The sequence below is a fragment of the Lampris incognitus genome, chromosome 7, assembly GCF_029633865.1.
Source record: "Lampris incognitus isolate fLamInc1 chromosome 7, fLamInc1.hap2, whole genome shotgun sequence".
Taxonomy (NCBI): domain Eukaryota; kingdom Metazoa; phylum Chordata; class Actinopteri; order Lampriformes; family Lampridae; genus Lampris; species Lampris incognitus.
The window spans coordinates 63,605,953-63,619,315 of record NC_079217.1 but is presented as its reverse complement, the minus strand read 5'-3'; the positions used below and the strand labels follow the sequence as shown (position 1 = coordinate 63,619,315).

Here is a 13,363-nt window from a genome sequence, read left to right as displayed (position 1 = left end):
TGGTTTAGATAATGGATGGAAGGATGTTTGAAGGTTCTGGTCTCCTTCTAGTGGATCTGCATCACAAAGGCTCCGACACGCCAACACCTCGTTTGTGTGTAAATGTGGTCCTCAGCATTTGCATAGCAGGGCGTCTTTGTGAGAGACGGCTGTGAAAGCGAGGACGGCGCTGTTCCTCATCTTCCTCGCTGTGTCTGGCGTTCACGGTGAAGGTGTCACAGTACGTTCTTACAGCAACGGAAATGATTCTTAATGACGTTTGAAGACGGCGGCCATTTGGAAAGTGTGCAGAGATGCGGATGCCTGTTAGTCCTCCGTGTAGCATAGCGGGGTTCTACGTCAACAGAGGCCAAGGTCGTGTGGCGTAGAGGCACCCGAGACACCAGACTGTCGTTATTTAAAACGTGACTATAGGTCGTTAGAAGCTGCTTGAACAAACGACCTACGGGGTCGTTTTTTGGTGGAGGACCGTCTGCGTGTTCTTGCTGAAAACGAGAACCCGCAGGCTGAGAGGCCACCTCACGCAGCACCAGGCTGCACGATCAAAAGCAAATACCCGGAAATGGTCATTGTTTACTTTCACGGGACAGGGTTTTTAATCACGCCATCTTACACAGAAACGCTAAACCTGTCTCCTACAGTGTACTATTCAGCCACTGGCCTGCCAGATGGACTGGTCTGAATAAGTGAAAGGGAAGGAAAGGAAAGGGAGGGAGATGAAACCATCTGTAAGAGCAACACTCTCAGTCCAGCAGCATTTCTGTAGGAGCTCCACCGACTCGTTAGCAACTCGCAGAGGAACAGCCGGGTGTGGTTATGGTGTGGTTATGGTGTGGCTATGGTGTGGTTATGATGTGGCTATGGTGTGGTTATGATGTGGTTGTGGTGTGGCTATGGTGTGGCTATAGTGTGGTTATGGTGTGGCTATGGTGTGGTTATGGTGTGGTTATGGTGTGGTTATGATGTGGTTATGGTTTGGCTATGGTGTGGCTATGGTGTGGTTATGGTGTGGCTATGGTGTGGCTATGGTGTGGTTATGATGTGGCTATGATGTGGCTATGGTGTGGTTATGGTGTGGTTATGGTGTGGTTGTGGTGTGGCTATGGTGTGGTTATGATGTGGCTATGGTGTGGTTATGGTGTGGCTATGGTGTGGTTATGGTTTGGCTATGGTGTGGTTATGGTGTGGCTATGGTGTGGTTATGGTGTGGTTATGATGTGGTTATGGTGTGGCTATGGTGTGGCTATAGTGTGGCTATGGTGTGGCTATAGTGTGGTTATGGTGTGGCTATGGTGTGGTTATGGTGTGGTTATGGTGTGGCTATGGTGTGGTTATGGTGTGGTTATGGTTTGGTTATGGTGTGGTTATGGTGTGGTTATGGTGTGGCTATGGTGTGGCTATAGTGTGGCTATGGTGTGGCTATAGTGTGGTTATGGTGTGGCTATGGTGTGGTTATGGTGTGGTTATGGTGTGGTTATGGTGTGGCTATAGTGTGGTTATGGTGTGGTTATGGTGTGGTTATGGTGTGGTTGTGGTGTGGTTATGGTTTGGTTATGGTGTGGTTATGGTGTGGTTATGGTGTGGTTATGGTGTGGCTATGGTGTGGCTATGGTGTGGTTATGGTGTGGTTATGGTGTGGTTATGGTGTGGTTATGGTGTGGTTATGGTGTGGTTATGGTGTGTATGCTGGAGTGCTGAGCCATGTGGGACATGTTGTGATGGTGGTAAACGTATGGGAGCTGACACAATGTCGGTAGATATCACCACATCCGCTTACATATGCAAAAATAATAACATGTTTGATAAACCAGCTGAGGTTGGCTGAAGTGTTTGATAAAGTCTAACATCAAATCAAAGATGTGACGGCGATGCTGCAGTAGCTGCTGTAGTGCACAGGGGTGTGCGTTGTGGCTGTTGAAGATCAGCAGTCTTGTTGGTGTGGCTCCAGTAGTACATATATAGTGTGTGATAGTGTATCTTTTACACGGCTGTGTTGGCTGTATCAGCACCCATATTAGAAATGTGTGTTTGTGTATGTGGAGGGGTGGGGGTGGGGGTGGGGGTGCAGTTCGTTACTGAAGGCCCTGACTGAAACCCCATGGTACACTACTGGCTCTATTACCGAGCCGTCCCGGTCGCTCCTCCACCCCCTCTGCCGATCCGGGGAGGGCTGCAGACTACCACATGCCTCCTCCCATACATGCGGAGTCGTCAGCCGCTTCTTTTCACCTGACGGTGAGGAGTTTCACCAGGGGGACGCAGCATGTGGGAGATCTCGGTGCCTCCTCATGGGGCTCGGATCTCGATGCGCCCTCAAAACACCTTGGGTGCATTCACACCTGTACTTGGAGCTGTCCACTTGTACTGGGATCCCCCCAGATGCATGTTAATGGCAGGTGTAAACAGGACCTCGGAGAGATGAGGCTTCAGTCTTTTTTTTGGGGGGGGGGGGAGAAGATTCAGGATTTACGCCTCACATCAGAGCTGTTTATCTCTCACTTCCTCCATTTTGTCTTTCCTCGTCTCTCTGATCTTCCTCCAAAGCTCCGCAAACACAGACACACATTCACCACGCTGCCGCTTTGCCGCGGAAAGCCAAAAGAAAACACACACACACACACACACACACACACACACACACACACACACACACACACACACACACACACACACACACACACACACACACACACACACACACACACACACACACAAAACACTCCAGAATCCACACAACAGACACAAAACGTCCGACAAAGCGGCGTTATGTTGCTGACTGGCACTCCTTCAGTGTGAACGCACTCCTGCAAAAGGACTTTAAACCAAATACCTTCATCACAAGAAAGTATAGGAGGAAGAGAGGAAATCTGCAAAGAAGAAAAGTAGAACAGGATAGAGAAGAAGAGCAGAACAGACGAAGAGTAGAACAGAATAGATAGAGAAGAGTAGAACAGAAGAAGAGTAGAACAGAATAGATAGAGAAGAGTAGAACAGAACAGATAGGGAAGAAGAGTAGAACGGAAGAAGAGTAGAACAGAATAGATAGAGAAGAGTAGAACAGAATACATAGAGAAGAGTAGAACAGAATAGATAGAGAAGAGTAGAACAGAAGAAGAGTAGAACAGAATAGATAGAGAAGAGTAGAACAGAATACATAGAGAAGAGTAGAACAGAATAGATAGAGAATAAGAGTAGAACAGAACAGATAGGGAAGAAGAATAGAACAGAATAGATAGAGAATAAGAGTAGAACAGAATAGATAGGGAAGAAGAGTAGAACAGAATAGATAGAGAACATGAGTAGAACAGAATAGATAGAGAATAAGAGTAGAACAGAATAGATAGGGAAGAAGAGTAGAACAGAATAGATAGAGAAGAGCAGAACAGAATAGAAGAACAGAAGAAGAGTAGAACAGAATACATAGAGAAGGATAGAACAGAATAGAAAAACAGAAGAGTAGAACAGAATATATAGAGAAGAAGAGCAGAACAGAATAGAAGAAGAATAGAACAGAATAGAGAAAAGTAGAACAGAATACATAGAGTAGAACAGAATAGAAGAACAGAAGAAGAGTAGAACAGGCTAGATAAAGAAGAGTAGAATATAATAGGCAGAGAAGAGTAGAATAGAATAGATAGAGAAGAATAGATGATGCTTATGATCAACATAAGCATCGAGTTGACGCAATGTCAGACTTTGTTGCACTCTCAACGCTACGCGATGCAGGGTTGGAACAAACGTCCCTTGTAGGGTATGCTAGGGGATCCCTACTATACACGAACACACCCCGACCTTTTGGGGCCCCTCGTGGTCCAGGGCCCCGGGGCACTCGCCCAGCATGCCCGGTCCGTAATCCAGCCTTGGTCTATCCTGCACATCATCAGTATGAACTGGTCTCTCCTGTACATCAGGCTAGCATTGACAATGTTAGGTGTAATGCCTCCCTTGACCGCTGGAAGGATTTGCTGGAAGTCTCCACAAAGCATCGGTGGAATGCGTCTTTCGCAAATAAATCAAATTTTTTACTTGGTTTTGGAAATATTTGTCGAACTGTGCAATCCCTGGAAAGTGCTGATTCTAAATATACCTTTCTTTTTGTTCTACAATTAATATTTCTGAACTTTTGAGCTAACATACAAACATACACTTTCACTTTATATATATTTATATTTATATTGCATGATGAAAATCCACCATTTGAGAACATGGGGGGCATCTTTCCCACTCGACTGATGTCAGAGTGAAGGACTTCACATATGGTTCATACGGGGCACGTCTGTTCGAGTCCAGTCTTTTAAGTACAAGCCAAACGCTTGTCTAAATCAACCATTTGACTTATCAATATCTAAATATGATTTCTATGGATTTATTTAAACTGATTTATTGATTGATTGATGTTTGAATTAACTGACCCACTGACTGAAAATCCAAACACTTGTCTCCATTTTAAACATCTAGGGTCGTACAGTATATCTGTCAACTTAGGTACGGTTGTAGTGAATGATACCGGGTGGGCCGAAATACCACAGCATCCTCACAACACCCTCACTACATCCTCACAGCATCCTCACAACATCCTCACAACATCCTCACAACATCCTCACAGCATCCTCACAAAATCCTCACAGCATCCTCACAATATCCTCACAACATCCTCACAACATCCTCACAGCATCCTTACATCCTCACAACATCCTCACAACAGCCTCACAATATCCTCACAGCAGCCTCACAGCATCCTCACAACATCCTCACAACAGCGCCTCACAACATCCTCACAATAGCCTCACAATATCCTCACAGCATCCTCACAACATCCTCACAACAGCATCCTCACAACATCCTCACAACATCCTGGATGGTCGCCGCGTGTCGGAAACTGAAGGCTGGTTGGTGTTTTTCTGTTACGCAACTCTTCATTCTTCATGCAGCACAGACCAGACCAGACTTACTGAGCGTCCGTGTTGTTTATTCAGACTACTAACCGTCTGCACCAACCCTCTCTCCCTTCATCTCTCTCCCAACCTGCCGCGTCACCTCCTCTCTCTCTTCATATTACCTCTCTCCCTCTCTCTCACTCCAACACTCCCCTTCTCCTTCAATGCCGCCTTGCCCTCTCCTAATTACCTTTGACCATGTGTGGTTTATGTACGGCTCTATTGTCTTTGTATTTTATGTGTGGTACTTTATTTCTTCACGTGTGTCTTTCTGATGTTTTTATTGATAGCTGCATTCTGTCACCTCCCCTGCTATTTCCTCCACGCCAAAGGTGGCGGTGTTGGACAGTCAGTCAAACAGTCTTCCAGTAGAGCAGTGTAGTGATAGAGGTAGATGTAGGGGGCAGAGGGAATCAGACCCGTTGACTCTGATTTTCTGGGACTACAAACAAGGTGTAGAAGGGCTACAATCAAGGTGTAGAAGGGCTACAAACAAGGTGTAGAAGGGCTACAAACCAGGTGTAGCAGCAGTACAAACCAGGTGTAGCAGCACTCCAAACAAGGTGTAGCAGCCATTGAGGCTGGTGTGCCGTCAGCTCAGCAGTAAATAGTTCCCACCCTTGCAAAGATGGATCCTGGGGGCGTCCGGGTGGCGTGGCGGTCTATTCTGTACAAGGGGATCATGGGTTCGACTCCCCGTGTTACCTCCGGCTTGGTTGGGCATCCCTACAGACACAGTTGGCCGTGTCTGCGGGTGGGAGCCGGGTGTGGGTGTGTGTCCTGATCGCTGCACTAGTGTTTCCTCTAGTCGGTCGGGGCGCCTGTTTGGGGGGGAGGGGGACTGGGGGGAATAGCGTGATCCTCCCCCTGGCGAAACTCCTCACTGTCAGGTGAAAAGAAGCTGCTGGTGACTCCATATGTATCGGAGCAGGCGTGTGGTAGTCTGCAGCCCTAGCGCCTCCTCTGGTCGGCCGGGGCGCCTGTTTGGGGGGGGAGGACTGGGGGCAGTAGCGTGATCCTCCCATGCGCTACACCCCCCTGGCAAAACTCCTCACTGTCAGGTGAAAAGAAGCAGCTGGCGACTCCACGTGTCTCGGAGGAGGCATGTGGTAGCCTGCAGCCCTGAGTCCATCATCCACATGGACAACATAACTGTTCATTAAGCCCTGGGGAGCATTCACGGCTTTCAGCCTTAATGTGCCTGAGGGGACTAATGAAAACTTCCCAGCCTTAGTTGGACATTAATGTTCTCTTCTCTTCTCTTCTCTTCTACTTGTCCAGGGGCTTGGAGAACGAGTAGGATGCTGAAAATCTCTCCTCCCAACTGCCGCTCTTTGTCCTGCTCTCCATGACCTGAGGGTGCATGCACAGCCGGAGGAACTGACCAATCAGAGAGAGCGAGAGGCCAAGGAAAGAAAGGCGGGACACACTCTGTTCTCGTAGGGGTGTTTTTGTTCTTTTCTTTTCTTTTCTTTTTTTAATTTTTTCTTGCCAAGATGGCGGCGACAGACACCAGTACAGCACCGGCAGTCCAGGAAGATGGAAACGCCGTGGAAACCAAGGCAACAGTGGATCAGACGGCCAGCGCCAACTCAGAGACTGTCAATAGCGAGGTAGCAGATACAGATGGCGCAGCCGTCAACAGTGAGGCAGTTGACAACAAAGAGACTGTGAATAATGACACCTCGGCGGCGGAGGTGGGAGACGCCGAAGAGGGGGGAGGAGGAGGAGGAGGAGAAGGGGGTGAGGCAGCACCTGCTCAGGGCTCAGAAGGCGCCTCCACCGAGCCCAAGACCTCCTTCCTGGACTCCTTCCTCAACAAGAGCGGTTTGGGGAAAGTGATAGGTGGGAAGAAGAAGAAGGAGCAAAGTGTGGCAGGAGCCGCTGTGGAGGAGAATGCTGTGGCAGAGGGTGGGGAGAAGGAAGGAGAGAAAGGAGGCGATGAGATGGTGGCAGGAGGTGCTGAGGCAGGTGCAGCAGAGGGAGAAGGGGCGATAGAGAAAGCCCCAGAAAATGGAGAGAAGGAGGAGGAGGCAGAGGAGAAGAAGACAGAGAAGGCCAAACAGGGGGAGGCGAAATCGACGGTGCGCGACCTCATCAGGAAGCCGGTGGCACGGATCTTCTCCCACCGCAGCACCGACAAGAAGGATGCGGGTGCCGCTGAGCCGAAACCACTTAAAGTCCGCTCAAAGTCTCTAGACCGCCTGGAGGACGCGGAGGCGCTCAACGTCACCATCGAGGAGGGCGCCACTGCAGGGGAGGGAGGTGCAGAAGTGGAGCAGAAAGCCTCGTCGTCCTCCTCCAAGCATATGAAACGCTGGCACTCCTTCAAAAAGCTCATGGCCCAGAAGACACACAAGAGGAGTGGCCCAGGAGGCGAGGAGGGTGCCGAGGCCGGGGAGGCAGGGGGTGGAGGCGACTCCTCTACACTCGACTCCAAGGGATCGGGGCAGAAACGGTGGAAGCTGAAGCGCTCCTGGACCTTCCAGGGCCTGAAGAGAGACCCATCAGTGGTCGGCATCAGCGGTAAGGCCAAGGGCTCCGAGAAGGAGTCCTCTGAGCCACTGAAAACGGAAGAGGAGGCGGTGGTGGTGGCAGCAGGAGGAGAAGCAGCAGCAGATGAGGGTGAGGAGGGCAAACAGGAGGGAGGAGGAGAAGATGACGTTAAGATAGAGGGAGGAGAGGAGAAGGAGAAGATCGAGGGTGGCGAGGAGGAGAAAGGAGCTGCTGCTGCTGCTGCTGCTGCTGCTGTGGGAAGTGGGACGGTAACGCAGCATGCCAATGAGATCTGGACCTCCTTCAAGAAGCGCGTCATCCCAAAGTCTAAACGTGCCAACACGGAGTGTGCCCCCACCGGGGAGGAAGACGCAACTGCAGCACCGGCCTCAGGTGAGACGACGGCACAGAAATGTAGAAACTTGGACTTGTCAGTCTATCAGAATCAGAACCAGGCTTTACTGGCCAAGTATAATTTTACACATACAAGGAATTTGTCTGTGATTGTCAAAACTCACATGCATACATACAGACACATATATAGATACAAACATACTGTTGGGGGAAATGTTTTGATGCTCTGGGGTGGGGGTAGGGGGTACACCGCTGCCGGGTCAAGGGTTAGTGGGTCGATTTTTTGGAGAAAGAGACGACCTTTGAGCCGGGCTTAATGGCGGTGTGTATGGCGTGGCTGTGGCCTACAACAGCTGTGAATAACGCAACGCTCAGTTGTAGGGTTCAAAGTGTGTGTTTTTTAATAGCAGTGAACGCTAGCATACGTATGGTTTTGGTGTATGATAAGTGTATGATAGACCACAGTAGTGTGAAGTATGAATGAATTATTTTGTACGACGTAACGTGAACAGCTATTCCGCAATAAGCGTACTCACGGCAGAAGGTGCAAAGTGTGTGGAGTGGTGCAAGATGGAGCTGTATATAAATAAACAACAAATAAATGTCTGTATACGGCTGGGAGTTCTGTGCAGCTATTGCAAAGTATATGGTTCAGTGCAAGAGAAAATCAAATATAGATATAAATATAAATATAAATATGGAGCAGGGCAGGATAAAGTTGAATACAAATGTGTATATTAACGTTTCTTGTTTGCAATGGTGATGGACAGGTTGACGGAGGAGATCAGGCAGGAGTCTCTGTGGACTATGATGTCTGTGGACGACACTGTGATCTGTAGTGAAAGTAGGGTGCAGGTTGAGGGGAGCCTGGAGAGGTGGGGGTATGCACTGGAGAGAATAGGAATGAAAGTCAGTAGGAGCAAGACGGAATACCTATGTGTGAACAAGAGGGAGGACAGCGGGATGGTGAGGATGCAAGGAGTAGATGTGACGAAGGCATATGAGTTTAAATACGTGGGGTCAACTGCCCAAAGTAACGGGGAGTGCAGAAGAGAGGTGAAGAAGAGAGTGCAGGCAGGGTGGAGTGGGTGGAGAAGAGTTTCAGGAGTGATGTGTGACAGAAGGGTACCAGCAAGAGTTAAAGGGAAGGTTTACAAGATGGTTGTGAGACCAGCTATGTTGTATGGTTTGGAGACAGTGGCACTGATGAAAAGACAGGAGGTGGAGCTGGAGGTGGCAGAGTTGAAGATGATAAGATTTTCACTGGGAGGGATGAAGAAGGACAGGATTAGGAACGAGTATATTAGAGGGACAGCTCAGGTTGGACGGTTTGGAGATAAAGCAGGAGAGGCAAGATTGAGATGGTTTGGACATGTGTGGAGGAGAGATGCTGGGTATACTGGGAGAAGGATGCTGAATATGGAGCTGCCAGGGAAGAGGAGAAGAGGAAGGCCAAAGAGGAGGTTTATGGATGTGGTGAGGGAGGACATGCGGGTGGCTGGTGTGACAGAGGAAGATGCAGAGGACAGGAAGAGATGGAAACGGATGATCCGCTGTGGCGCCCCCTAACGGCAGCAGCCGAAAGTAGTAGTAGTGGTAGATATTAACGTTTATTCACACCAGAAATTTGACTTGGTAGAATGGCCAACAGGAAGAACAGAAAGAACATTGCACCACATATCAAAGTAGAACACAAACCAGAGCATCCAGGAACATCTGGTAGAGAGTATCTTTGATCCCTTTTCCACTATAAATGGCGCTGGAATTATTGGCACCTTTTTAGTACCAGAAAACAGGAACTTTGGTGTTTTCATTTTAGCACCATTCTACAGAGTTGTTGTTGTTGATTTTTGGTTCCTGTTTGAGGTGGGGGACTTACCGAACAGAGTCAAGGGGTGGGACTGGCAGCACTATTTATCGCTGATTTGTTACGCACATTGTTACTCAAGCGAGAGTGAGTAACCACCATGTATAGCCAGATACAATTATATTTTGGGGTTAACTGCATTCTTTGACCACGTTCAACAGCAAAATAATGGGGAAAATCACCTTAAATGAAACACACAAAAAAATTTAAACGTCTCCTCTCACAGCGCTGTTCTAGTCCTTGCTGGTGTCAAACGCGTTTTCCTGTCACTGTTTCCTGTGAAGCCAGAGGAAACAAAAACTGGAAAACTACCAGTTACCATTAGCACTTGCTTGGGCTAATTTTTTCTTGTGTGATGGAAAATAAACCAAATTTAGGAGGATGCAAAGGTTTCAGGGTTTTGTTCTGAACAGGAAGTTAATAACAACCTACTTGTTTCTTTGCTCCTCCAGGCGAGGAGACAGCAGCAGAGGAGAGTAAGGAAGGCAAGATGGCCAAGGCCAAACGCTCGCACTTCGGCCGGGCCGTGTCCCTGAAAAATTTCATCCTGCGCAAGGGCAAGTCAACCAGTGTCGACCTGGGAGAGGGAGCCAAGGAGGAGGAGGAGGCAGAGGGGGAGGGAGGTGCAGCAGAGGGAGGTGATCAGGATGGCGACGCTGCCAATGCTGCTTCAGCCACGGCAACGGCGGAGACCAACGACAAAGATGCGCCTGAGGAAACGCCGGCAGGCGAGAGTGGAGGGGAGGCGGGCAAAGATGCTCCACCGGCCGAGGCGCCACCCACCGCAGCCCCCGTAACCAACGGAGAAAATGGCTGTTCAAATGGCACGGAGGAGGAGAACACCACACACAATCACCAGGAGGAGGAGGAGGAGGAGGAGGAGAAAACAGCAGGTAGCAGCCCTGTGAAGAAAAGCAAGGAGGCGGGTGGAGGAAATGAGGACGCCACCGCTAAGATCATCAACGACACGGCAGCCGTGAACAGCGGTGAGTTAGACCACGGTGGCCTGGAATTTAACAAGCTGCAAAACAGCATCATCAGCAAAGAAGGAGAGTCTAACAACAGACAACTACCACCACTAATAAACACTAGCACTAACCAAGCTAAAGCTAACTGCAAAGAAACAAACAGGCTCGTTAGCTCAACCAAGTCAACAGCTACGTTAGCGTTAGTGGCTAGCAATAGTGATGGAGGGGGATCGGAGAGCCAAGAGGGAGGCCTTGGGGAGGCTGCAGAGTCATGTGACCAGGAAGGGAGGGAGGAGGAGGAGGCTGCAGAGTCATGTGACCAGGAAGGGAGGGAGGAGGAGGAGGAGGAAGAGGAGGAGATGAGGAAGAGGGAATTGCGAGATGCGGCGGCAGCCATTGTTCAGAACGTGTTGTCAGCGGTGACTGACCAGTTAGAGAGGGAGCGGTGTGTAGTCACCATCAACAGTGGCTTAAACGGGCACCCCGAGGGCCTGCAGCCCGATGGGGACTTTAGATAATGGCGACTCGCATAAAATACACATAGATAAACACAAAGGCATGCCAAGTTTTATAGCATGATGGTAGTGTAGTTATAGCACAGCACTGATGCAATACTATGAATCCCTGTTTAGTAAATCCCAGTGTGTGTGTGTGTGTGTGTGATAGAGAGACAAATAAAATCATTGTTTCCCTCCCATATGTACACCCTGTTGCTGTCTTTGACCAGAATTAAGGGACATTTCGCTCAGGCGGATTTTTCCTCCCCACTTCATGCCACATAATATCACCTGCAAACAGTTAAACGTAGTATTCTTTACCACAAGAAGAAGAAAACTGTGAAAGCTTGAACACCGGTATCTAATGTACAACGTTGATATTTGTGCTCCACGAAAAAGTTGACCTCCCTCTCAAATTTTGATATAGGTTTTTTTTTTCTCCTTCAAAACACTCCCAGTTGAGCCTTGTGTATAAAAGGTTTTGGCAGCTGGAATAAAAGCAGAAGTTCACAATAAATGATAAATGTTGTGTATAGGGAACAGCTTTTTGTATTTAAAAGCTACAATCCTAAAGATCCTAATTTTGATTTAGATCAACAATACCTACGGACACCGCAGCTCCGTTCCAGATGAATGAGAGTCAGCAGGGCTGTTGTGTCAGAAACAAACCAAAAACCTGGTGGAACCTGAGCTTTACTTAGTGATGTAGTGCTATCTGTTGGTAAAGGTCATCTACCAGATTGATCGCTCATATCTGTTGCTTAGACAACTTCACTTCTTCAAACTCAACACTACCTGCCTTCTTCTCCCTCATTTGGCTACTATGATGAAGACCCTGTCATTTTTCCTGTCAAAGTCCTACCAGACAACAACCATCCACACCACATCCCGCTAGTCTGAAGGATTTCTAGATTTGTGCATTTGCTATTGTTTTAAATACACTTGCCATGAAAAGCATCAAAAGGACATTTTGTCTTCTTTTTGGCATGTAAATCTTCAGGATTGCAGCTTTAAGAGTTTTTGAGTGACCTATTAGCAATTCCCACGTTTCCTCTTGGCCAAAACTCTTAGTGCATGCTGAGCTCTGCGGCCTCTGCAGTCTGCAGGGTGTACCTCGCTGTAGTTAGCTAGTTAGCTAGCTAGCTCTGTGTTCACTGGGGTAGTGAAAAACAGGTTTAACGGACATCAGTAATGGATTAGCGTGCAAATCAAAGTGTCACGGAGCCTCTTCAATAGCCAGATTAACTAGCCCCCCCCCCCGTCTCTCTGTCTCTCTCTCGCTCTTTCTCTCTCGCTCTCTCATCTCTTTCCCCCTCTCTCTCTCGCTCTCATCCTCTCTCTCTCTCGTTCTGTCTCTCTCTCGCTCTCATCCTCTCTCTCTCTCATTCTGTCTCTCTCTCCCTCTCTCTCTCTCTCTCTGTGGGGGATTTGAAAACAAACAGAAAGAAAGGAAGTTAGGTTTCGGATAAATAAAAAATGCCCAGTACACTGTGCTTCCGGCTCTGCGATAACTCAATATTATCATTTTCCATCGTTCAGTGGAAATTGTCTGGGGATGAAATCCAGATATTGTCATATGCTGATACACAGTTTGATGTCTGACTTAACAATAATGAGAATGGGCTAACACCATGATAACTACACACTATGAAGCATTAGTTAAATATTAGAACTCCTGAATTCATCAGTTGTAAACATTTGTAAACCAGGACATGCACCAGTGGTTAGTGAGTGTGTTAATGATGTTTTATAAATACTTATAAATACTGCAGTTCATGATTAATGCATGCACAAATGTACATGTAAATAGTTTGTTAATCATGTACTTGTAGTGGTTCCTCTACATACTTACACTTTCTAAAGGATCTTATGATCCGTTCGGCTGTTGTGAGTCTCAAGGTGCTGCTTTATAAGCCCTAGCTAGTCCTCACTTGACATGAGCTCACACAAAATACTTACGTAACACCTAGTACCACCTGAATTAATCATGAATTGCAGTATTTATAAAACATCTATTAACACACTAATCACTGGTGCGTGTCTTGCTTTACAAATGCTTTACGCATACTTTACAAATGATGAATTCAGTGGGTACTAATACTTAACACTTCATAGTGTGTAGTTATTATAAAGTGTTCGCAATTTCTCTGTGAAATATTTGAGGGAGTATTTTTTTCCCATTTTGGAGCCAGCGAGTTAAAGAAAGAAGGAAAACCTTGTGTACCACGCTGCTTCTTCCTTGTC

At 47.8% G+C, this 13,363-nt stretch overlaps 1 protein-coding gene across 1 annotated transcript in view; it reads left to right on the top strand.

Annotated features, from left to right (window-relative positions):
* The window catches only part of si:ch211-137a8.4 (nucleolar and coiled-body phosphoprotein 1), a 235,709-nt gene that overhangs the window by 220,702 nt on the left and 1,644 nt on the right, over positions 1 to 13,363 (top strand). The window contains exons 2-3 of the mRNA XM_056282921.1: positions 6,219 to 7,826; positions 10,107 to 10,640. Of these exons, the coding sequence (XP_056138896.1) occupies positions 6,434 to 7,826; positions 10,107 to 10,640 (1,927 nt within the window). The 5' untranslated portion in view covers positions 6,219 to 6,433. The remainder of the gene's footprint in view (positions 1 to 6,218; positions 7,827 to 10,106; positions 10,641 to 13,363) is intronic.